This window comes from Rhea americana, unplaced genomic scaffold, assembly GCF_003343005.1.
Source record: "Rhea americana isolate MKP2758 unplaced genomic scaffold, rheAme1 scaffold_190, whole genome shotgun sequence".
NCBI classification, from domain to species: domain Eukaryota; kingdom Metazoa; phylum Chordata; class Aves; order Rheiformes; family Rheidae; genus Rhea; species Rhea americana.
Window position 1 is genome coordinate 876,433 of NW_028186039.1, and position 22,679 is coordinate 899,111.

At 51.3% G+C, this 22,679-nt stretch overlaps 1 protein-coding gene across 2 annotated transcripts in view; it reads right to left on the minus strand.

Annotated features, from left to right (window-relative positions):
• CHD6 (chromodomain helicase DNA binding protein 6) overlaps window positions 1–15,101 on the minus strand; it is a 70,922-nt gene extending 55,821 nt beyond the window's left edge. For both annotated transcript variants that reach the window (XM_085302629.1, XM_085302628.1), the window contains exons 1-2: window positions 15,050–15,101; window positions 1,000–1,508 (exon numbers count right to left, since the gene is read on the minus strand). In XM_085302629.1, the coding sequence (XP_085158755.1) occupies window positions 1,000–1,508; window positions 15,050–15,082 (542 nt within the window). In that variant the 5' untranslated portion in view covers window positions 15,083–15,101. The remainder of the gene's footprint in view (window positions 1–999; window positions 1,509–15,049) is intronic.
• Window positions 15,102–22,679: the final 7,578 nt, after the last annotated feature.

The following is a 22,679-nucleotide window of genomic DNA, read 5'->3' on the forward strand; positions in this document are numbered from 1 at the left end:
CCAGTCAACAGGCCTGCTTTGTACAGAACTCTCCAAAAACATTTATTCTTACCAGTCCAAGAGAGTAAATCAAACAATGCTGGTACTGCAAACACCTGCTCTGTTATCTGCACATTTTCCCAATTATAAAGCTTTCCTAAGAAAGCAGCCTGTTAATTAAAAGGATAAGAAATTACTGGAGGCAGTGGTGTTCTGTTATGCATTACAAGAGAGTCCTCAGGCCTTCGAAGAACTGCAGATCTTTTATGAGTCTAATGTAGCTGGAGGTAGAGACTCCTGCTTCCCCAGAGCCTGGGGGAGCGAGCAAGGGAGCAGAACACCTGGTTCTCCTGCCGCCATCGCTGCTGGCCTTGGCCACAGACACAGCATCGCAGCCTGCAAGGAAGGGACAGCTCCTACAGCCCACAAGAGGAATAGCAGAAAGCAAGAGCTCCGCCATCCTCCCACAACAGATCAGCTGATGGAAGACACTCCCACCACGCAGTCAGCCTTTGGGGCTGCTTGAAGTGTGCAGGGACCCCACCCTCACTTGCACAGAAAGTCCCACGATCAGGTTAAAGTCACACACATCCTCCGCCTAGGCCCCAGAATAGGCATGACAGGCCCTTCAGCATACAGCATGTTGCTGTCCTTGTGAGATACTTCACAAAAGGCCTTTGGCTCCCCAGCACACTCAGCACAAACGCCAGGCCAAGGAGTGGCCAAGACTCCTCCATTCTCTCCAGGACAGGGCGCCACTGGCTTGGGGACTTGCAGGGTCTCATCCCAGAACACCACCTGCTTGTGTGGTCTCTGCACGGCCAGAGAGCACATGCCAGCCTTCACACCTTGAAGTCCAGCCTTYGGCATGAGGCACGCACACACTCTGCACGTGCCGCTCCCTCTGCTCTAATGTGGTGGCCCAGGAGCAGCTCTTTACAGCCATAGCACGCCTGAAGTTCCTGTGAGCCAATACCCCACCCACACCATGCAAGGGGACAAGATCACATCATCACCCACCTGCTTTTCTTGGGTCTAGCTCTGGGGGCAGGCTCAGAGCTGCTCTTCTTGTCTTTAGGCTCCTTGGGGGTTTTGGGTTCCCGGGGTTTCCGGGGCTTCTTGGTCACCTCCTTCTGCTTGGGCTCCTTCGGCTTCTTGGGCTCCTTGGCCTTTTTAGGCTCTTTTGGTTCTTTAGGCTCTCTCCTCCTCTTTGGTTTCACCTCCTTCTCCACAGCTGCTTTTTCTCCCCCTTCCTGTTCTCCCACCTCCTTTTTCTTCCGTTTCTTCTTCACTCCTGTGCCCCCACCCCCACTGTCCTGCATCCCGTTCTGGGTTGCTGTCCGCTTCTGGGGAGCCCCGTCAGGCTCCTCTTCTGGGCACTGGCACTGACTGTCCACGTCCGTAGCCGTCACCTGATGGGGCACCTCATCCTCCTTCTCATTGCTGGCAAAGAGGTCCTGCGCCTTGCACTCCCAGGTATCCGAGGCATCCGACATTGGGGAGCGGCTCAGCACTTTAAAGCTCGGCGGCTGCAGAGAGAACAGAAAGGCGGCATGTGAGGCAAGTGCCGCATATAGAAATAGCAGGCATTTGTAACGAAGCTGCCRGCCTACAGCCCCAGCAAGGCCATAAATGTCTGGGTACTGTGCTCTGCAAGGTTYCTATCCCTGAATATACAAGGTCTATCACTAAGGCCTAATGACCATCACGTGCAGAGCCTCACACAGGTCAAGTGCCAGGACCTCCCTTCCCTGCCTGATCACAGAATCACAGAATGGCTGAAGTTGGAAGGGACCTCTGGAGATCATCTAGTCCAAACCGCCTGTTCAAGCAGGGTCACCTAAAGCACACTGCACAGGATTGTGTCCAGGTGGATTTTGAATATTTACAGGATAATCTCTCTGGGCAACCTGTTCCAGTGCTCAGTCATCCTCACAGTAAAAAAAATTTTCCCTTAGATTCACACACAACTTCCTATGTTTCAGTATGTGCTCACTGCCTCTCATCCTGTCAGTGGCCACCACTGGAAAGAGCCTGGCCTCCTCTTCTAACACCCTCCTTTAGATAGTCATACACACTGGTAAGATTCCCCTCCCCCATCCCGAGTTTTCTCTCCTCCAGGCCGAAAGTCCCAGTTCTCTCAGCCTTTCCTCATATGACAGACTCTCCAGTCCTCTAATAATCTTAATAGCCCTTCACTGAACTCGCTCCAGTAGCTCCGTGTCTCTCAAAGGTGAAGTTGATGGAGGCTGGCAAATGGGCAGTTACCCAGCAGGGAAGGTTAGAATGAGGCCTTCTGGTTTCCCACACCACCAGCCCTATGCAGTTTGAGGGAGGAGGCTTCTGGCCTCTCTCTTCCCCCCCAGCACAGCTCTGGCTTTGATCTCGTGCTCCAGCACCTTCCTCTGCTGAGACTCAGAGCTGCTGAATGACCCGCATGCTCAGGCCACCTTCTGCCTGTTGCTCAGAGCCAGAGATTGTCCCAGCAGGACAGGGAGAGAGGGTATTAAACCTGCCTTGTAGCCTCCTGCTTGAAGAAGGCAACATGAAGCAGGTCCCATAAAGGCCTGGGGCAGGCAGGAGGCAGCCTGCTTGGAGCAGAGCTCAGGGCTCAAATGCAGGGCACCTTTCCCTGGGAGCTGCTCTGGTGCCCTGGACTCTCTCCAGCCCATGACAACAGATCTGCTCTTCTTGATCCTGCTCTTTGTTCGCTTCCTGCAAATTTTCCAGTGCTAAAAACTGAAAGGAATTCAGCTGCCTCCCCCACATGCTCCGCCACAGCAGGCCCAAACAGAAAACAGCACTGAACACCCAGCTCTACTGAAGAGGCAGAAGGAGCGTCTGCGATAAGAGGCCCAGGCTTGTCAACAGCGACTTCCAGCTCCTCATGAGGAGCCTGCGACAGTGGGGCTGGCAAAGCTCCCGCAGACACTGGGGCCACAAAGCAGACCAACGCTCTCCTGAGAAAGGGAGCAGCGCATGGCGTTTCAGAACTGGGACAGGATATGCAACCAGAAACATCCCTCAAAGCAGCTGCCAGAAACAGAGAGAGCAAGGGCTGTGCAAAAGGCCAGGCAGAAACATGGCTGTTCACAGCAAGGCTGATACGTCGGGCTCCACTTCAGCTACTCTACTCGTTAGATCCCATTCCCAGAGCCTGCTAGTGCAGGGAGCACTTCTCCATGCCTACGCTTTCAGCCAGGCCATTGCCTCTTCGAGAGCTGGTCACTGGAAAGGTGGGGATGTCACATGAAACATGCCACAAGCCTCTGCAGGCCTGCCCCACCACGCAGGGCCTTCTGCTCTGGAGGAAAGGCTACTCCAGATGATACAGCGGACCCTCTGCCTCCTAGGAGAGAAACCAGAGATCCCTTTTCCTCAGAGYTGCCAGGCCAACACTCTTGCCAGCAGGTCCAAAACTAGCTGGTGAAAACTAACATGTTTTTCACAGGTAACAGCTTTTCATCATTCACAAAACATCAACATGCCCCATTTTCCCCCAAAGGCTGATCCCTCCAAATATCACAGAAGCTGCTTCTTTGAAATGCACAGCCCAACCCAACCATGCCACCTTTCCTGCAAGCGCGGCTGGCAAGAGCCATAGGGGTCACTGTGTTTCACTGGGGCAGTTACCCCTGGCATGCTGCGTCCGGTCTCCACACGGGTTGCCCCATGCCAGGAACCATGAGAGCTATTTCCCTTCACCAGCCACTTCCTTGATGCTAAGGTTGTGACATGTCCCGAAGCAACCTTCAACAGCCAGGAACGATGATCTGACCTTGTGCAGTCCCAACATCATTCAGTTCTTTAGATACTGCAGAGCAGCATGATAGTATGTAAATATTTACATCCTAAGGCCTGAGAGCTGGAGTCCATTCATGGTGGTCCAAGTGAAGGGTACTCTGTACACTCTGATTTCTAATTCAGATAAGAGAGAAGCAGTTAATGAAAGAGACTGCAAGAAGGAAAAGATTCCAGAAGTTCCTGGAGCCACTCATGAGCTGGGCTCCCTGTACACGTGGCATCATTTGGGCAGGCTGTACTACAGCGTTTCTGTCTGTACGTGGCACTCTCCAGCACAATGCCTTGACCCCCACAGCCAGTTTGCTCAGGTGACTCAGGACAGACCACTGTAGTCACCCTAACACACGGACAAACAGTCGAAACACACTTGAGCAACTACAACGAACCTACTTTGTGCAGGCAGAAAAACAGCACTACAGATGTTGTCTACAAGCCAACAGGCTGAGTAACAGGATCAGCCCCAGCCCCAGCCTTTTTATTCCTCAGATCTTCCAAGCTGCTCAAGTTAGGGATCAGTTGGAACAATTTACTGGATTAGCTACAAAGCTTACAGAGCCCCAAGAGGCTTGATCTCCTTTTGCTTCTGCGCTGAATAGCAGCCAAGTGCAGATACCAGACATAAAGCAAATCTTCAGCATCCTAGCACAGCAGGAGGGTGATCTACTATTTCCCAGTCATGGCTTGTAGCCCTGAGTCTCAGAAGAGGCTGCTGGCTTGCAGATAGACCACCCAAAGAGCAATGGATCTGGACACTGCAAATTTGGTGCTGTTCTGCAGCAGGAGATGTCATCTGCCCTTCTAGAGAGGAGTTCCTCTGCTCACCCATAGCAGGAGAGCAGGAGTTGTGCTGAGCATCTGGAGTAGCTCAGTCTGACAGTTGGTGGGCCGGGGTAGCTGAGCCATGATTGCTAGGTGTAGAAATGTGGGTCTCTCTTGTTGCATGCATCAGATCTTCCCAGAAAACAAACACTTCTTGTTGCCCTGACTGAACAGTTGGAGACTTGCACCAGTTGTACACACAGCTGTTGGCTGCAGGGCTTCTTCCATGCTAGACTGCATTGCGCAAGCACTGACCATTGAGCAGAAGTTGTGGAGAAGAGGGTACCCGCTCCAGGCCAGGGAGAACCCAAGTACAACCCAGGACAGCAAATGCCCTCAGTCCCACAGGCCCTAGCAAACAGGAGCACTGTAGGCAAAGCTGGAAAGGACACGGCTGCTGTGGCTGGACATGCCAATGCCGTTATCTGGACAGGACATGGAATGGGGCCAACACTCACTTGAGAGTGCCCAAACTAACTCAGGATTTTCACTGCCACATACTGGCCAGCTAGACCAAAACTCTCCTCCAACCCCTGTCTGCTAGCTGGATCCTGACCCAGACTATAAAGCCCACACAGGCCCTGATCCCAAACTCAGCTGAGTCAAGAAGTCTGTGAACCTCAGGGGCCAGGTGTCCACATGGAGTAGTAACCACGCAAACACGTAAGCCCTGGCATACCCGCTGCCAGGCACGAGCCTCAGGCCATACCACATGAGGCGGGTTGGAAAGGAAGMAGTCAGGAGAGCAGGCCTGAAACTGTGACCTACTTTGTGGGGTTTGAATCGTATTTACATTACRGTTCTTAGGCAAACCCGAAAGGGCATTTCTGTGACTGCTTATAAAGGCACGCAGACCCCGCAATACCAGGGGAAGTGTTAACTTCACCATGGGACCCCCTGTGAGCACCTGGACATCCAAGCCTGCCTCGACAGGTCTGCAAAGCCTAGTTTTGGTACCAGCCTGCAGCACTTGCCTCCAACAGGAATAGTCATAAGCTTCTGGCACAGGCCCTGCTACTAAAGCGTGGTCAGACATCGGCATGTGGGACTGAGYAGCTTGCGGCCACAGCTTGCACAGGCAGCAACAGAACAGAGGGGCAAGACTTCCCCGGTAGGTATCTCCAGATACCTATTGGGCAAGGTACCGCCAGTCTCAGCAAGCCTTCTGCACCCAAGGCTGTCTAGCTCCTTTTGAGGGGAAAAGGCTTCATGTCATGCTCCTGCATGACCATGGCAAGCTCCTGCCATCCACACAGGACTGCACAGCCCTGTGCTAATTTGCAGTCAGAGTCTGGTACACTGGTGTGAGCCAGCAAACAGGATTTTCCTACTTCCCTTTGCAGATGTTCAGTTTATCCTGACTTCTCTTCAGCAGAAGTTGACAGGAAAAGCCTGTGAATGCATTATCTGTGCTTCCACATGGCTTCAAAGCACACTTGCAGCTCGCCTGCCAGCACTTGGCCAAAGCCCAGCTAGTCCCCTGCAGCAGGTGAGAGCACACTGTCACTGTGCAGCTGGCTCTGAAGTATCATCTGCTGTCCCAGCACAGGAGGGAACAACCATCGCTGCTTCCGCACAGTGAGGAGTTGAACGATCTGTGCAATAAGAAGGACAGAGCACCTGACGGAGCTCCTGCAACCTCCAGCCTTTGGCAGGGAGGCCCAGGATACATGTCTCCATGGGCGATCAGGCTGCTYGCTGCTTTGCCATGGCTACTGGCCACAATGCCTGTCTCGCAGCAACAGCCAGGAATGACATACAACCATAYTCAGACTCTCTTCACAGGAGGAGAAATATATTCATCTTCAGGAGCCTGAACCAGGCAAATGGGAGCCCCAGGACATTTGTGACAGAAGCCAGGTGGTGCCAGCTATTACCGAGGAAGCCACAGCTCTGTCATGGGCAAACTAAGCTCAGTCTGGTTAAAAAGCAGCAGCCCTGGATCAGCAATAGGCCCATCTAGGCCAGTGCTCTGACTCTAAGGTGGCCAGGCACAGGACATGCAGAGTACTCTGCCTCCAATTCTGATCAGGCAAACTGTGGCTTTGGAGTTCAAGAGGCAGGATTGAATCTGGACCACTGTGGCCCATAGCTAGGTGAAACCATCTGTAACCCTAGGCTCCACACCACCTGATAGTACTGAGCACTACATATTGATTAGGTGCTGGAAAGAAAGCACTTAAGTTGTTTAATCCTGTCATCCTTCCACGTGGCTTTGAGTTGTCAAGGTGTGAGTACAAAGAATGATCTCCTTCTTACCTTCTCAGTCCTGTCCAGTTTTGCCATTCTCCATCACGCAAGCTCTTTGCCTAGCTAACCACAGGTGGCAAGTCATCCTCTCCTTGAATGCAGGCTGTTTCATCTCCCAGATCATCTGTCTTATCCTTCTCTGTCCCTCTTCTAACTCAATCAGTTTTGAGGTAGTAAGGGGAATGTGTATGCTATCAAAGTTGTGGTGGACTATGTAGCAGCAGGAGGGTTTCTGCTTTCTTCCCTCTCCCTTTCCTAATCACTGAATACCTTTCTGAGACAGCTCCCAGGGCAGATGTTTGCCAAACCCTCTTTCCAGCGTYTTACAGTCTGTTCCAGGAGGGGGGCAGCCTCCAGTGAATGTACAAGGCTGGTTCGCCCATATGCATTACTTGGCATATCTAACAATTTTCCTTCAAATCTTTAGACTTGGTTTTCATTTCAGCATCTCAGATCACCTCAAACAGTAGGCACTTTCTGCCTGCCTTCCCAGATGAGCCTAACTGCACCAAAACCTGCAGGAACCAGCAGGTAACCTTCCCCCACCCTGCACTGTAAAAGCTGATGAATTTTTTCCTGTGCTTTGGTTCCTATTTTTTAAGCAGTCATTAATTCACAAGAAGTCCTCTTACCAGAAAACTACTTATCTTCTTCAAAAGCATTTGGTGAAAAACTTTCTCAAGAGTTGCTTCAAAGTCTGTGTGAACTGTATTAGCCCCAACCAGTCTTTCCCACACGATTTGACTATCTTTAAAGCTCACAGCAGATTGCGAGGCAGGACTTTGCTTTACAAAAGCCACACTGACTATTCACCGCTGTAGTCTTCTCACTGTTAAATATACTAATTCAAGTGTTCATTGTAATTCCTAACAATTTATCCAATATACAAGGAAACTTACTGGCCTTTTAATTTCCCAGAACACCCCAAAACCCTTTTTGAAGCTTTGCATCTCATTTGCTACATCTTCCCTTCCACAGCCAACGATCTGATGGGTGACAACACTATCAGCAAATCCCAACATCGCATCAGGCTCCTTTACAATTCTAGAGCAAATACTACCCTAAYCCTGGTGACTTGTGTCACTTTGCTCAAAAACGCCTTTACTAAACCTTTTAATTTAAGAGCAACCTTCAGATGCTTCTGCAATCAAGGATGGCTACGATGGGTTAGAAACGTTCCTGTCTGCATGACAGAGTTTTTCTGCCAGTGCCCCAGCTGCACAAGCACTCAACACCTCAATTACTTATTTACTCAATAGCTCTTCCTCCAGTTTTTTTAGTCTTCAGAGATTTGAAAAAGAATTTATTACTGAATCTCACACCTTTCGCAAGTGGTTCCTAAAAATCCTTTTAGTGCTCTTCAGTTACATCTAAACTCCGCGAGTRTGTTTTTTTTCCTCTTACTTTAACTCCTAAAATTATTAAAGTCAATCAAGAAAATACATCTTTTTATATGGAATAACCTCCTTTACATGTCTTATACATGTCTTTTTATATGCCTGACTAATCACACAAGCTTTYTTGCTTCTGGGTTGTTGGGGGGAGGGTTGAATTCCACTTTTTGGTGAGTGATACACATTTTCCCTGAATGTCTGACACAACATCCAAGCAGTCCCCGTAATCCCTGGGCACTTTTTAGGCTTAGAGTTGTTCCTTTGAATTGTCTCTCAACTGGCATTTTTTTGGTGAGGACTGTAATGACTTCACATTTTTGCAATACATTTTTACGTAACAATTGTACATTTTTTTTACTTCTGGAGGAATCCTCTGTAAGTTGTATTTCATAGAGGAAAGCAAGTCCCTCAGCAGCAGCTGGAGCTGAGTCTTGTCCCACGTGTCTAACTACTGTCAAAGAGAAGGTCGGGGGGGGGGGTTTAAATCTCCCCAGAGAGCTGTAAAGGCTAAGAGAGAACACTTATAATTGCACGACCCCATTAGAGGGCAAACTCAAGGTTATGGTGGGCCTTAATGATGTATTTCCTTAATTTAATAAAATTGTTCTATTTTATYTGCACTTCCAGTTTGCCTCAACTTCCCCATTTTCATTTGGGAGTTAAGAGAAAAGCCTTGGAGATAGGAGGCAAAGTGGCTGCTCCTACCCCTTGGATCCTTGGAGGGGTCTGAAGCAGCAAGGACAGCCAGGCACACACAGAGATGTCAAGAAGCAAAGTGGACCCAGTAGGATCTTGCAGCACCGCCAGATCTTCCCTTCAACCCCTTCCAGGTTTGCAGAAACACAGGGGCACATGCTAGAAACAGCAGAGTTCTGCTGAGCAGGTATCTCAGTAGAACTCAGTGGCTGCCTGCCTGGGGCACGCAGGACTCACTGAGGCAGAAGCCAGAGTGGGACAGAGAGCCTGGGATGACAATCCCAAGGAGCAAGCAGGTAAGAAGGAGAACACAGAAATCTCGGCCCAAGCAYCTTGGAGGGTGCAGCAGAAGGTCAGGCTTGGCTGGAAGGAGTAGAAAAGCCTGCGCTGCCCGCACAGTCAGAGAGCAGGGGGGAACTGTCACGCAGCCCAGAGGACTTCTCTGGCCACGGTCACATTATCTTCTCTGCCTCCTGGGGTCCTGGGCTCCCAAGCCCTCGTCTGAGGAGTCTGGCATCACCTTTTGGCCAGGAAAGATGGCATTGATCACAAGGCGTAACCACTCCTCGTGTAATACCAGGAAAGGCAGCAACGTCTCCCCCGCATCCCAACGACAGCAGTCACAGACCAACAGGAAAGCGACCATGAACYGGGAGTACTGGGGAGGAAGCGGACGTTACACCAGCGGCGATGGGAATAGCTACTTCCCTTGTCTGCCAGCATCGCTCCTACTCCTTACCCAAGTCCCATAAGTTCCAGGAGAGTTTGGGGGAGGGAAGGGGAGAGGAGCTATGGCCTCCATTTCTGCCCCACTCCAGGCCCTGTTCCAAGCCCTTGAAGCTTTCCTCCCTGGAAAAGCAGAGCATTTGCAGCAGAGCAGAAACTTTGCCCTCAGCCTCAGTGTGTGCCACACAACATGCCATCCTGTACACAGCAGCACTTTTCAGTAGGGTGGAAATGCTAGCATCAGGCAAACCCCTTTCAGCATAGATCAGAGCCTTCCTGAAGTTCTCCAGGAGAAGCAGGATGCCTCTGTGGGAGCCCTGCATTCGTGGCTAGGACATGGTACCAGCCAGCTCAACTCCCACCAATCTGCCCTGCACATGGAGCCTCCATGGGGACCCTGACTGCAGGGTTCAAGGAAGCTTTCTATGCTCTTTAAAGATAGAGGCCAACATCTGGAGGATGCCCAGTGCCCCAGCTGCTAGATTTCTGTCCACAGCACTGATTGAACCCACCAGCAAAGCTATCATCATGCTGGCAGGCCAGTCTTCACAGTGAGAGCATCTTGAGATGGGCACGATCGCTCAGCTCTGCCCGTCGGAGGTGGCTGTGCTGGGAGCCACCAGCCTCGTCCGTCAATATGACTAGTTGCAGAGCACCATGATGGAAGTGGAAAATGCAGCTTTTTCCATGCTCAGCATTTTAACAGGCTGTTCACTCACCCTCTCTAGCAGCTGCAATCCCCACTAGCGGCGTGCACAGCATAGGCTGTTGTGTTCTAGTCACAGGGTGTCCAAACCCCTTGTTTCCAGCTCTTAATACAATGCAGTAGAAGCTAAAAATACACAAGTGCCACCCTCCGTTATGTCTCTGTGCAGGCGCTGTAGTCACCATGGGATGTGCGTGACGGAGGTGGGGCCTGGCTCCATTCCCAAGACACTCCGCCAAGATGCAGCCCTCGCAGCAACTACAGCGGAGAAGCACCGTCCTGTGAGCGACCCAGTCCCAGCAGCATGGGCAATGGGCACACGCTCACCCCCTGCCCCAGCCCAGGGCACAGCAGGAGGGGCAGAGCGAAGGCTGCTCCCTCCCAAGTTAGTCCTCTCTGGCAACAAGGGAAGGAAGGCAGGGAAACACAGAAATGGGAGAGCCTGGGGCAGAAGCCTGTGCAGGAACTCGTGTATGTGTTTGCTCCTGTGCACACAGCTCTGCCTTGAAAACTGAGTGGTGAGCGAATGCACTCCTGCCTGCAGGAAACCCACCCCGCACTGCAACGGCCCAAGAGAGAAAGGAGCACCATTTTCTTAAGCCATGGCCTTGGAATCAATTGCACTTTGCCCAGGAGACCATGTAGAGAGCCACAAGTGTCTTCAGGGTGAGCAGGGAGCTCCCAGGAGCATGCCTCTAGATGAGCTGGTAAGTAGTCCTGGCTCAGGGTGGATGAGCAACGCATCCCTCTGCAGCTCACTACTCTGCTCCTATGGCCTCCCCCTCCTTTTGAGACTTAACACCTGAGCTGCTGCTCCTTACCAGACTTGGGTGCAAGCAGGACACCATCAGCAGAACAGAAAAGAGTCCAAGGTATGCCAGGAGCCCATGGACATGGCTTTGGATACAGCCACAAGGGCCCTTGTGCCGGGAAGCCACAGCTCCCCTTGCAATAGTTTCCGCTGCTGTTCAGAACGGCTCTGTGCCAGCCCTTGGTGAGCTCTAGTAACACCCCTTGCCAGGGCTTGCAGCAAATGAGACATCAAAGCTCATGTTTCATTAAAACACCCATAAAATCCAGGAAAAGCCTTCATTTTATACAGCAAGCGCTTCGAGCAAAGGCAAACAGAGCCTCCCTCAGATGTGCAGCAGGACACAAAGCTCCCAGAGGAGGGGTTCACCCTGCCCCACGCGTTCCCAGCCCAAAGGGTACACAGCAGCAGTCCCAGGCCTGTCCCCCRCTGCCTTCTCACACTGCCAGCCGCACAGCGCAGAGGATCGTGCCATTCCCAGAGCTTCCAAGCTCAAGCTTAAAAAGCAAAGGAGCCCTCCGGGAGAAAGCAGGAGCTAATGAATCACACTGCTTCCAATCCCCTCCCACTCCTGCAGCCCAGAAATGCTGCTCTGCTCTTAAAATCTGTGTGGCAGGGAGGGGGCACTTCCATATCTGTAAAATAAGGAGATTTACAAGCACTGTGGGACAACTAGATTTATTTTAGTTCGATATTTCTCAGGTTATTCAACAAGTCAGAGCTTGGCAGAAATAAACAAGAAGAGGAGATCCCTTAGTGCCCAAGGAGGAACAGGATGGAGCCTTCTGTGCTCTGTGCCAGCAAAGAGAACCCAGGGAATGAACATGCCGTGGAAGCCACAGAACCTCTCAAAGAAAATCCACTGCTTGTCACCGCTCTCTCGGGGAATAAGGCAAGTTCTCCCCCATCCCACCTCCGCTAGCAGACAAGGCGCCCTGGCACGAAGCCTTGTAAGTCACGAGGGAAGTGACAGGTTTCACAAATTAGTCACAGCTTAGTGACAAATCCACCAGATTTTCATGCATTACTGAGGAAAGAGAGTCATGCAAACATAGACCCTGACCACATTAATAACAGCCCCTCAGCTGTTGCACCAGTTGACAGTACCCTGAATGACAAACAGCCCCAATCCACCAAGGGTGGCTTTGCTGCAAGGGGCACTGATGCGTCACAGAGAAGAGCTCCTCCCAGGAGAGCCCACTGCAAGACCCCTGCTCCCTAACCTGGACTTTGCAATTCACTGGCAATGGTTGTAACATGGGCAGGACAGGGCATTTGCTCAGGGCAACCATGGAGGGGACCTGGGAGAGGAGAAAGCAAGTCCAGAACCATTCCCCAGAGGAAGGGTGCCAGCACTCTGCAGAGCCTTCACAGCTCCCTGCATACATGTAGGCCTGAGTATGCACTTACAGGCCRAAGACCAAGACAGAGGTTCTGGAGGTGAATGGCTAGCAGACACCAACACCTACAAAAATTTGCAGCCCTCAAGAGTYCTGCGAACCACACAAGCATGGCATCTTCTCCAGAGATGCTGCTCCACGAACTCTTGTAGGCAATGGCACTCCCTGGGTGCCACAAGGCGAGTCTGTGTACACACCATAGGCAGCTCCTGGGTTCAGGCATCTAGCCCCAGGGGGCTATGGAATGGCACCTCTGGATGGTTTTGCTAGCATCTCCAACACTGCTCATCAGGCTCTGGAGAGAGTATGGCAGGGAGCCACCAACCCCAGAGAAGTCCCAAATGGCCATCCCCTCCAACATTTCAAAATCTCCCTGGAAGCCCTGCTTGGCCAGGTCTTCTTCCAACCACTGAATCCACAGGGATATTTCTAACAACAGCTCAGACCTTCCAGGAGACTCTGTGACATAAACCTGTCCCAGCCCAAGCAGGTACTGCTGTCACACCTTACAGCCCGCAGGCACAGTCTTCTGCTCAGKCAGGCCAGGGAGCAGACAGCATCTGCACAGTAGCTGCTACAGGAAAAGAAAGGTCAGGCAGTAGCGTCTCCATCCTAGAAGCACTTCTAGGGACACACAAGGAAGAACAAGCCAGTCTCCCCTGTCAGATGCCAGCTAGACCTTCTGATGTGGACAACAGGCTCTGTGGTCCTCCTGGCTCTCACGCCCTGGAGCAGCGCATACAGCCCCGCTGCCCAGCATGTCTCAGAGGGATGAGCAGGGCTGCCTAGCTGCCTTCCCACTGACCGCAAAGCTGGGATGTTCACCCAGGGCAGAAAACGGGCTGCAGCCCTGCAGCACCCTGTTGCCTCACTTTCAGACAAAATTTAAGGAAGTCTGCTCCAAACTAGAGAGGAGCTGGACCCGAGACYGCACCAGAGCCACAAAGACAAGAGGATCAAACCTAACTAAGGATTCTCCAACACTGCTCCTGGTTCAGAGAGCTCAGGAGATAACAAATTCAATCCTTACCCCTGCCTCCCCACACTGGCATGAGTTTATCTTCTCCCAAGCCTCTATCTACAGGCATAGTTACACAAAACACTTTGGCAACTAAGACAACTAAAATCTCCAAATGCTGGGGGAGGATATTTTTGCTGTGTTTAAAACCATCATCATTTCAGCAATACCATTTACAGAGCAGTCAAAAATAGCTGCATTAGTCCAATAGAGTGGTGGGAATTTCTTACCTGGGTTTCATTACCAGAGGGAAGGTACCACTCACCTTTGCCCAAAAGTGCTCCACTCTTCTTCAGGCCTTCTCCTCCTGCCCAGGCAGGAGTGATCTAGCAGCACTGGGAAGAAAGACCTGCTGTGCTCCCTTCCTCCTCAGCTTGAGACTGGCTCTGCCCATTTACAGTGTTTTTAGGACACTATTAAACTCATCATTTCTTACAATACTGGTTCACTGTATACACACCTTTCTATCTTCATAGCATTTTGCTTGCTGCAGGCCTGCAACAATAGGCAGCAACACGCTCATGTTTTCCAAATCCTTCCCTCCCTTCTTCCTCCCTGTTAACCTGCTATCACAAAGACATCTGCGCTGCCCTAAGCAGTGCAAAGACACTGCTTTAGAACAGGCTAGAAGAGGCACCAGCTCGTGCTCTCCAACAGATTTATCCCTTAACTAAGTGTTCTGTTTAATGATTTCCCATTAAAAGTGGCACAGACACAAATCAGCTCAGGGTAGACTGGTTTGTTTTATACCTCCAGCCATATTTCACCCCTGCAGGCAGGCAGAGTCTCCATACATGTAACACGTTTTTTCGCTTTATCGGAGGGCCAATGGTCAGGTTTTTTCCTGTGTATGCACTTAAYACAAAGACTACTAGCTCATGAATCTCCTCTGGAAAAAGCAGGTAAGTCTAATCAGATGCAGCACTTCAGAGATGGCAGCTTGGTGGGATGGGTTTACTGTGGAGCAATGGAAGATTCTTGGTGGGATGGGATTACTCTGGAGCAAGGGAAGATCCTTTGACCAAGCTCTTGCAGCCCCGCAGAAGTGCTCTTCCCCAACTTCTCTATTGCTGTTAGTCTCAGAGAACTGTTATTAGCAGTAATCACGTTCAAAGGCTCTATTTTAATCCCCTTGTCATGAGATTCAAACAAGAACCAATACTGGTGACTTTGTGGGAAAAGAAGGGATGCTCTTACAAGGAAACAAGAGTAAATCAAGTGAATTACCATTACTGAAGATAAAATCCACCTTGTTCAATTGCCCAGGCTGAGATTTATCTACTTCAAGCTGCAGTCAGGGTCACATTTCAACATACAAAGCTGAGGCCCTGACAGGAAATGCAAAGACCCCCTTTCCCACCACACATAAACTGCAGCCTTTCACACATAGGGCAAGATCCCAAAGCTTTGCCAATCGGGTTAGAAGAAAGAGAGAGGGTCACAAACCTGCTTTTCTTTTTTCTGTATTTTCATTATCATCAAATCTCGGATGAATGTTATTTCTGCAAGACACAACACAAAGAAAAAAAAATCACGGTAAAGAGACTGGTGAACTTGAGGTATTCAGATCTTCCACATCATCCCTCCAAGACGCTGAGCCAACTTTGGGTCCCTCAGAGCAATTAAGCTGCAGGAATTAAATGCTCTCCATAAATGAGAGCCCACAGGTTGCCACAGAGTGGACATCCGCTCTGCTGAGCCACAAAAACGCCCTTACTGTATGCCTCCAAGCAGCATGGTGCTACTTGACCCCAGTCGGAGAAGACAAATTTCACACTCGCAGTCCCGGCACGAAGCAAAATACACAGGGCCAGTAGAGACACCCTCCAGAGCCTACATACCACAAAGGACACCACTGAGAGATGCACCAGATGTTGCCAACCCTGCAGCAGAAAAGGAAAGCAACAAATGCACCAGCCTCTGCCAATCAGCAGGAACAAAGAGAAGCATCAGGGAAGGGACATCGGAGCAGCATGGCAGGGAAAGCCTGCTCCTGCAGAAGGAAGGTGAGGGATGCCCCTTCTGTGTGCTGCTCTGGTTGGGAAGGGGGCAGGAAACGCACCTTACTATGGTGTTCCTCTCCCTTGCAGAGACATGCATCAGTGGGGACAGCTCTGCAGCAAGCTCTGCTCACTCCTCCTGGGAAAGGAGTGCAAGAAACTTATTCTGGAGAAGTATTGCTGGAGACCTCTATCTTCACAGTGCCAGCCAGCTGCTGCCCATGCGCTACGACACAGTGTGGCACTGGCGAGGACCGCATGGACCTGCAGCTGTGCAGCACCCAGAAATCTTGCTGGGGCAAAACCTGCCCCCACCATGCTCTCTACACCATGGGCTCAGCACCCTGCACAAAATGGCTGTGTTCAGGCTTGGCCAGAAGTGCCTCTTGGCTGGACTCTTCACAATGGCCACAGGTTCCCTGCAGGCACCAGTAGAGTAACTGAAGGCAGAGACACGAGAGCCAGAGTGGCCACCATGACGGTCACACACAACACCAAGATGGCACAGGCTGTTGAGCAGACACACGTGTGCCCAAGCCCAATCTCTCTGGGGACCAGGCGACAGCTGGAAACTGTCAGACGCACGAGAAACACAACCTCACTGCTTTCCCTTCTCCTGGTGCTTCATCAGGAAAGCCCAGGAGCAGCTCTGCCACGGCAGGGGGATCAGCAAAGGAGACGGTACCAACCCCAGGCTCCACAGGGATTGCTGCAGCTCCCCTCCACAGACGCCCTCACCAGCTGTGACAGTCAAGGGGACATGGGCAGCTTAGAGCCGCGTGCCCTTCCTGAAGCAGCCTCAGCCACAATACACCCGGCAGAGCTGTCAGGTCTGGCCCAGAGATCGCTGCCCGAGGCAGCAGATGCTCATCGGGGACGAGGGGCTGCCCTCCGCAGTTGTCTGCTCCCTCAGTGCCAGCAATGGGAGCCAAAGAGTCCAGAAGTATTTGACAAGTGTTTTAGACACAAATCCCACAAACATCTGCCTCTAGTTTCCCTTCCATACCATGCGAACCCTATTCTAAGCAAACTGTCAACAAGGCAAGAGCCTTCCTTGCTACAGCAGCTGTCACACAAGCCTGGCACGAGGGTGCACTTTGTACTGCTCACAATCTGTGGGCAAACGGTGCTGAGCTGCTGTAGGCCCAGCGACCCGCTTACTGCCCCTTCATCACGGCTTCCCTCCCGGCATGGGCTGCCTTTTGTAATGTTCAGGACATTACAAAAATCCAGAGACATTGCCCCCCATCTCTGACCCAGAGCTTCTCTTGGGGCGCCGCTCCCAAAGCAGGAGAGCCCAACAGGCCCTACAGATGGGCAACGCTCAGATCAACACCAGAGGGGTCAGATTCTGATCCACCCTGACCTCCATAGCTTTCGTCCCACCAAGCCAAGGAGAAGCAGCAAAGGCTTCTGTGATCCCTACTGTCCAGCACCTGCCAGTCCAGTACGTCCCACACATCAGTGAAGCCTGGTGGCAGCAAGTCCAGGCATCCAGTGCCACCAGCTGTGTGAGCAAAATTTTGATAGCACCTGCAGACAGGATGATGCAAAACTTTCCCATGACTTATAAATAAGCCTGCCAGCCCCTTTCATTCTCTTGTGCAATGTGCCCCAGAAGGGCCCAGAGGACAACAAGCTGCGACTAGCAGGGAAAATGCTAGAAGCTTAAGTGGTGTTGCTCTCCCTCCAGGACCAGCCAGAAGTTTCAGAACAAACAACTGCTGCAGCTCAGAACAATCCTGTTGGGCTCCAGCAGAGAGCAACTCCATCCTGAAGGTTTACTCAGAGCCAAATACTACAAATATGGGCTTTGTTCAGCTTTCATGAAGACCTCTAGGCTGCAACCATGTAATACATGCAGGACACTCTAAGGTGCTCAGCTTACCCCTCCTTGCCAGTTGCACGTGAACAAGTGTCAGCCTTCACCCCATCAGGTCCAGCCCACGTCCAACAGGTCACTTGCATCCCCCAGCAGATCTAAGCTTCCAGTTGTATCATCTGTTGTGGAGAAAGCTAGCCCCAACATCCACCAGCTGCTCACAGTCCACCCCACGGTAATGGCATAGCGACTGCAGACTTCTCAAACCAAGCCCCTTTTGCTGCTCCTTATCCCTGGGAAGGCAGCTTCAGGCAAGAGAAGAGCCATGMGGCACCGTGAACTCCTCCTGTGAGTCTCAGGTGCTCAGGAGCTCATGCACACTCTTCCTCCTGAGTCTGAAGGCAGGGCTGGGCTCCTGCTCCCCAGCTCAGTCCTTCATGCCCCAAGACTGCAGCCTCACAGTTCACATTGGCACTTCTCTCCTGCCTCTGCCCAGCAAGCTCTGCTAAGGACTCCAAGGCCCCAGATCCCTCTGGCTGAACATATTTTGAGGCTCTCCCACATCGCTGGCTAGACAGGCCTACAGCTTTCCTCTCCCTGAAGCTTTGGTGCCTTTCAGGTCCCTCTTGCCTCCCAAGGCAGGAAGTTTCTCAGCTTTTCACTTGCAGATTTTCTTCTGGCATAGCCCAGAAGATAGATGCTGGGACCTCCAACCCCTGCAGGACACTAGCACTCTCTTCCTGCTCTTTATTTTCTTTTCATCATTAAAGTGCCTGTGATMACCTCCCTGCTGCTCAGCTTTGCTTCCCTTCCCCACCCACAGGCCCTGGCAAGCTGTGTGGTCTCCACCATCACCTCCTACCCTCAGAGGGCTGGAAGCGTAACTCTTAACCGAGTGACCTGCTTGTCATTTGGCAGACACGGAGGATGCTCCCCGGCTGCACCCAGGACAGAGCTCACACAAAGCAAAGGTAACCTTCAGTCCTACAGGATCAGCCCTGACACCCCGACGTTATCACAGTAAGGTGCCTGCGTGTGGCTCCACCAGCTTCCTGTCAACCCAGCCATGGGGACAGTGCCAGGACAGACTCCAGCAGCACAGACTTCTCCAAGGCAGGAGGATATCAATACGGGAGAGTAGGACACTGCCAGCTTCCAACTCTACCGTCCCAGGAGCCGGGGAGAAACAACCTCCCCCCACCACTTCACACCAGGGCAGCTGCAGCCTTTTGGCCCAGCTTAGGGCAAGGCAAACAAACAGCCTAGAGAAAGGCTGCCAGGGTCTCTGTCACCTTCCATCCATCCCAGTCCTGCTAGAGCCAGGTCAGCAGAGCTGAATGCTCAGGTGGTTGTGCTGTGACTGAAGAGATGACAGGGATGGAGAAAGGCTTGGACATTGTCTGCAAGAACATACTTCAGCACCAATTTGGGTCGGAAAAAAAAAGCCAAGACAAATACACTGCTCCCAGTTCCTTGCCACCAGGCTAGGTCAGGTGGAAAGTCTCTCCATCCCATACTCTGGCAGTCAGACTCCCTGGCTTACAAGACCTTGCTCCTACCTCCCAGCTCTAGGTTGTCAGAGCGGTGTTTCTGTAACAAAACATACATTACAGATCAGACACACTTAGGAGCCTCGGTCCCAGCATGCTCACCATCCTCTCTATGGCTTCCTTCTAACACGCACAAGTGCCAGGAGCTGAACAATAAAGGCAGAAGGATCCCAGAAAGCCTTGTGTAGCAGCGAGCAAGCCACCCACTGCACAGGCAACCCAGCAGCCCCTCTAGACCCAAGGAAAGGGCTGCTGGATCCTGCTGCTTCAGCCATGTCCATCCAGTCCCACAGTCCTGGCCTCTGCTCCCATCAGCTTCTGTCCCTCTGGCATCATCCCTGCCATCACTTCCCAAGCACCGAGTACTGCTGCCATCAGAGCCTTCTCCTCTGCCACTAGTACCASTGAAAGCATCCAAGAGCCCTAGCCACTGGCCACTCGCTGTCACAGGTACAGGACAGACCAGTGCCCCCAAACACTCAGCACAGGCTGTGGCCAGCAAGGGACAGGCAGGAACGGAGCAGGTAGACCCTCCTCTCTTCCAGATGCCTACCAAAGAGTCAGTGGGAAAACACCTGCAACTTCTTCCTTTCTTGGCCTCTGCATACACTAGCCTGAAGATGCCAAGTCCTGCAAGGGCATTACCTGCTCCATTTGTGTCCTGTCACTGGCAGAGCGAGCAGAGCTGGGGTCAGGCCAGCCCTGAGACAGAGCAGATACAGGAAGAGTGGTCTCATGCTAGGGGTGGTCCCAAAGCAGAAGCAGGAAAGTCTGAGCTGACCAGAGCTACTTTGACAATCTGTGATTCTGGACATCAGGGAGCCTGGGACATTTTACACAGTGTCATCATTCATGACCCCCTGGAGCCAGCATATCCTGCCATCATGTGTCAGGGGACTAGCTGGAGAAAAGAAAGATTCATCACTGCATGATGCCACGGCCTGCTGTTTCCTCCTCTAGAGCATCCAGCCTGGGCTGGCCTCAGAGACAGGAGCCTGTTCTACATCTCAGAAGCAAACACCACCTGCTACAGAGCACCCCCATGCTGGCATGTGGATATATATATATATATGTATGTATGTATATATATATATAGAGAGAGAGAGCCCCATTTAACTAGTCATTTCCATGCTAATTAAGTATTTGCAGATTAAAGAGAGACACTAATCTCAAATGAGACAGCCCAATTTTCTAAATGAGCTTATGGTTTTCATATGGAGATCARCGTGTTCTCACTAGCACATCATGTAAGCCCTCCAGGCTGTTAAATTCAGCTTTATTGCCACTGTCACAAATGGGGAGTTTTTATTCTTCACTCTCGAGTTTTTATGCCTTTTTAACCCAACATAATTGATGTATGTTCCATACCAGTGCTGCCAGCCTGCAGCACCTGCAGGACCAAGCAATCACCAGTGCTCGGGGCTATCACAGCCCAGGCAAATGCTCCTTGGTGAAGTTGTAGTACTACCTCTTCTAAAAGTCCCTAGCAGTGTGCACCGCACACAAGCGGCGAGCGCACTAACATGTCATAGCTCCTGCGGTCACACCAAGCTTGCAGGCTGACCACACACTCAGGAGCTGTCTTGTTGCATTTAGAGAGACAACCAAAGCAGTGCTGAAAGCTGTGTTTGATCCGTCTACAAGAGCAGCCCAACTCACTGCAGAACGGTCTCTACAAAGCCTCCACTGCTAGCAATGACGTTTTCAGTTACACAATTTGGGGCATATCAGGTTACTATCCTCCTCCTTTAGATTTATTTTTATTGTCCTGTAAGCATGAGACATTCCTGCACAAGACCGAATCCAAATCATGCCTGTATTTCTTGTCACTCCTGCTCAGACACCCCCAAGAGTTGAAGTACACACAAGAAACATTATCAGAAATTCCACTTCCGTCGCCATCCAAACTACCACCACCCTGAGACCGAGCAGGTACTATGCGCTCTTCCCCTTTTACCAGCAGTCTCGTGAGAGTGGCCGAATGCTGTTCTGCAGCTGGAGGATTTCTTCTCGCGGTTCAGAGGTTGAGGCGTGCTAGCATGCAGCTCACACGCCCCGAGAATCCCGCGGGCATGCAAAGAGCCCTGCCAAGGAGYCCAGATAGCCTGTCCTGCCAGCACAAATATATACAAGCGTTCTGTGAAAGCAATTACAGCTCCTCGCAGGGAGCAATCACCTATCTCATTTGTACACGCAGCTCCATCAGTGCATGTGTCCCTGCAGACTGGTTCACCTCTGTTTTCCCTTACAGCTCCCTTAGAAATGGTAGAATATATTCTCAAGTTGATCTTCAAGAGGAGGAGAAAAAAGAGGATTGAAAATGAGCTGGTAAAAAATGCAAAGAGGACTGAAGTGGCCCAGACTAATAAGCCTGTAAAGAAATAGTTCTTCTCTACAAAACTTACTCCACTTTGCAGGGCCATAGGAGAAGTCTTAACACGCGTTTCAGAAACAGGCTAGCCAAGTTTAGGGGAAGAAGTTAACGCACGAAGGAGAAGGAATAAAGTTTTACAGCAGTAGCAGCACTAGGCCTAAAGCCATGCATGACTAGTCCATCTTGGACTAGATTACCCACGGTGCACGCAGGCTGCAGCATACAAAGTGCGTAGGCTTGGGCATGCTGCTCAGGTAGCACTGTAGCATGTTAACTCATTCAAGTTCACTCATTCAAGAGTCACAGGAAAACAACAGTCAGACTACAGCATCCAAGGAGAGATTGTGTGCTAGGACCACCCTTTGAGCACTGTAACAGCAACAGGGGAGGGCTTCTTGCAACCATGCAAGAAGCAGCCCCAGGGGCTGCCTAGCACAGAGCTATCTCAGATGGGCCACTGCCAAGGTTGCTTTTCAAGAGTCTATCTGATGGAAAGACAGACTGCCATCGCCTGTGTCCTGCTGCATGCCAGCAGGAGGGGAGTGTCTTGGCACAAGAGCCAAAGTGCCATTCCAAACTTCCCACCATGCAACACATCTCCACCCCACAGCATCCAGTTCCTTGCTTGTTGAACACCTTGCACTGAAAATCTAGCTCTGAGCAAGTAAAATGCAAGCTTGTGCGCTCACCCTTCCGCGCAACGTGTGACTGCAGGCACAAATTAGGCAATACAAGCCAAACATCAAGGACTTCATTTCTATGTGCTACAATAGCATTACACTAGGAAACTTGCATTTCTTCTGCACCCAGACTGTGGAGAAAGCTGGAAGGACTAGCTTGTTCAACAGAGCCAGCCACACCAGCTCCTCAGGGTGCCTGCAAGATTGTTCTATTGCTGTTTTCTATTACCCCACGAGGAGAGTGCCACTGCAGGCTGGGTCTCCACACTCGGTCCAGTCACAGCTGCACTGCCCCACGGTTTCTCCATCATCCACATTGTGGCTCTTCTCACCTGGGAGCTACACCATAACCCAACCTCTGGCTGGGATGAGACAATCCTCCTGCCCTCAGTACTGCTTGGCCAGCAGAACTATCACCTACTAGAATGAGGTGTTCAGGGCACCCTCTACACAGCCTCCCACAGAGCAGGCAAAGATTTTACACCTAATAAGCCAGGCAGTACATCTTCTGGCTCCAGCAAAAGCTCTGAAGCTCAGGAATAAAGTTTTTAGTGCTCAGACAACACCCCAACAGGATCTTCAGGAAGACAAGTTCATATTGGCTGCAGTTCTCACCAAACACCCTCCTCAGTAATTTAAAAACACACACA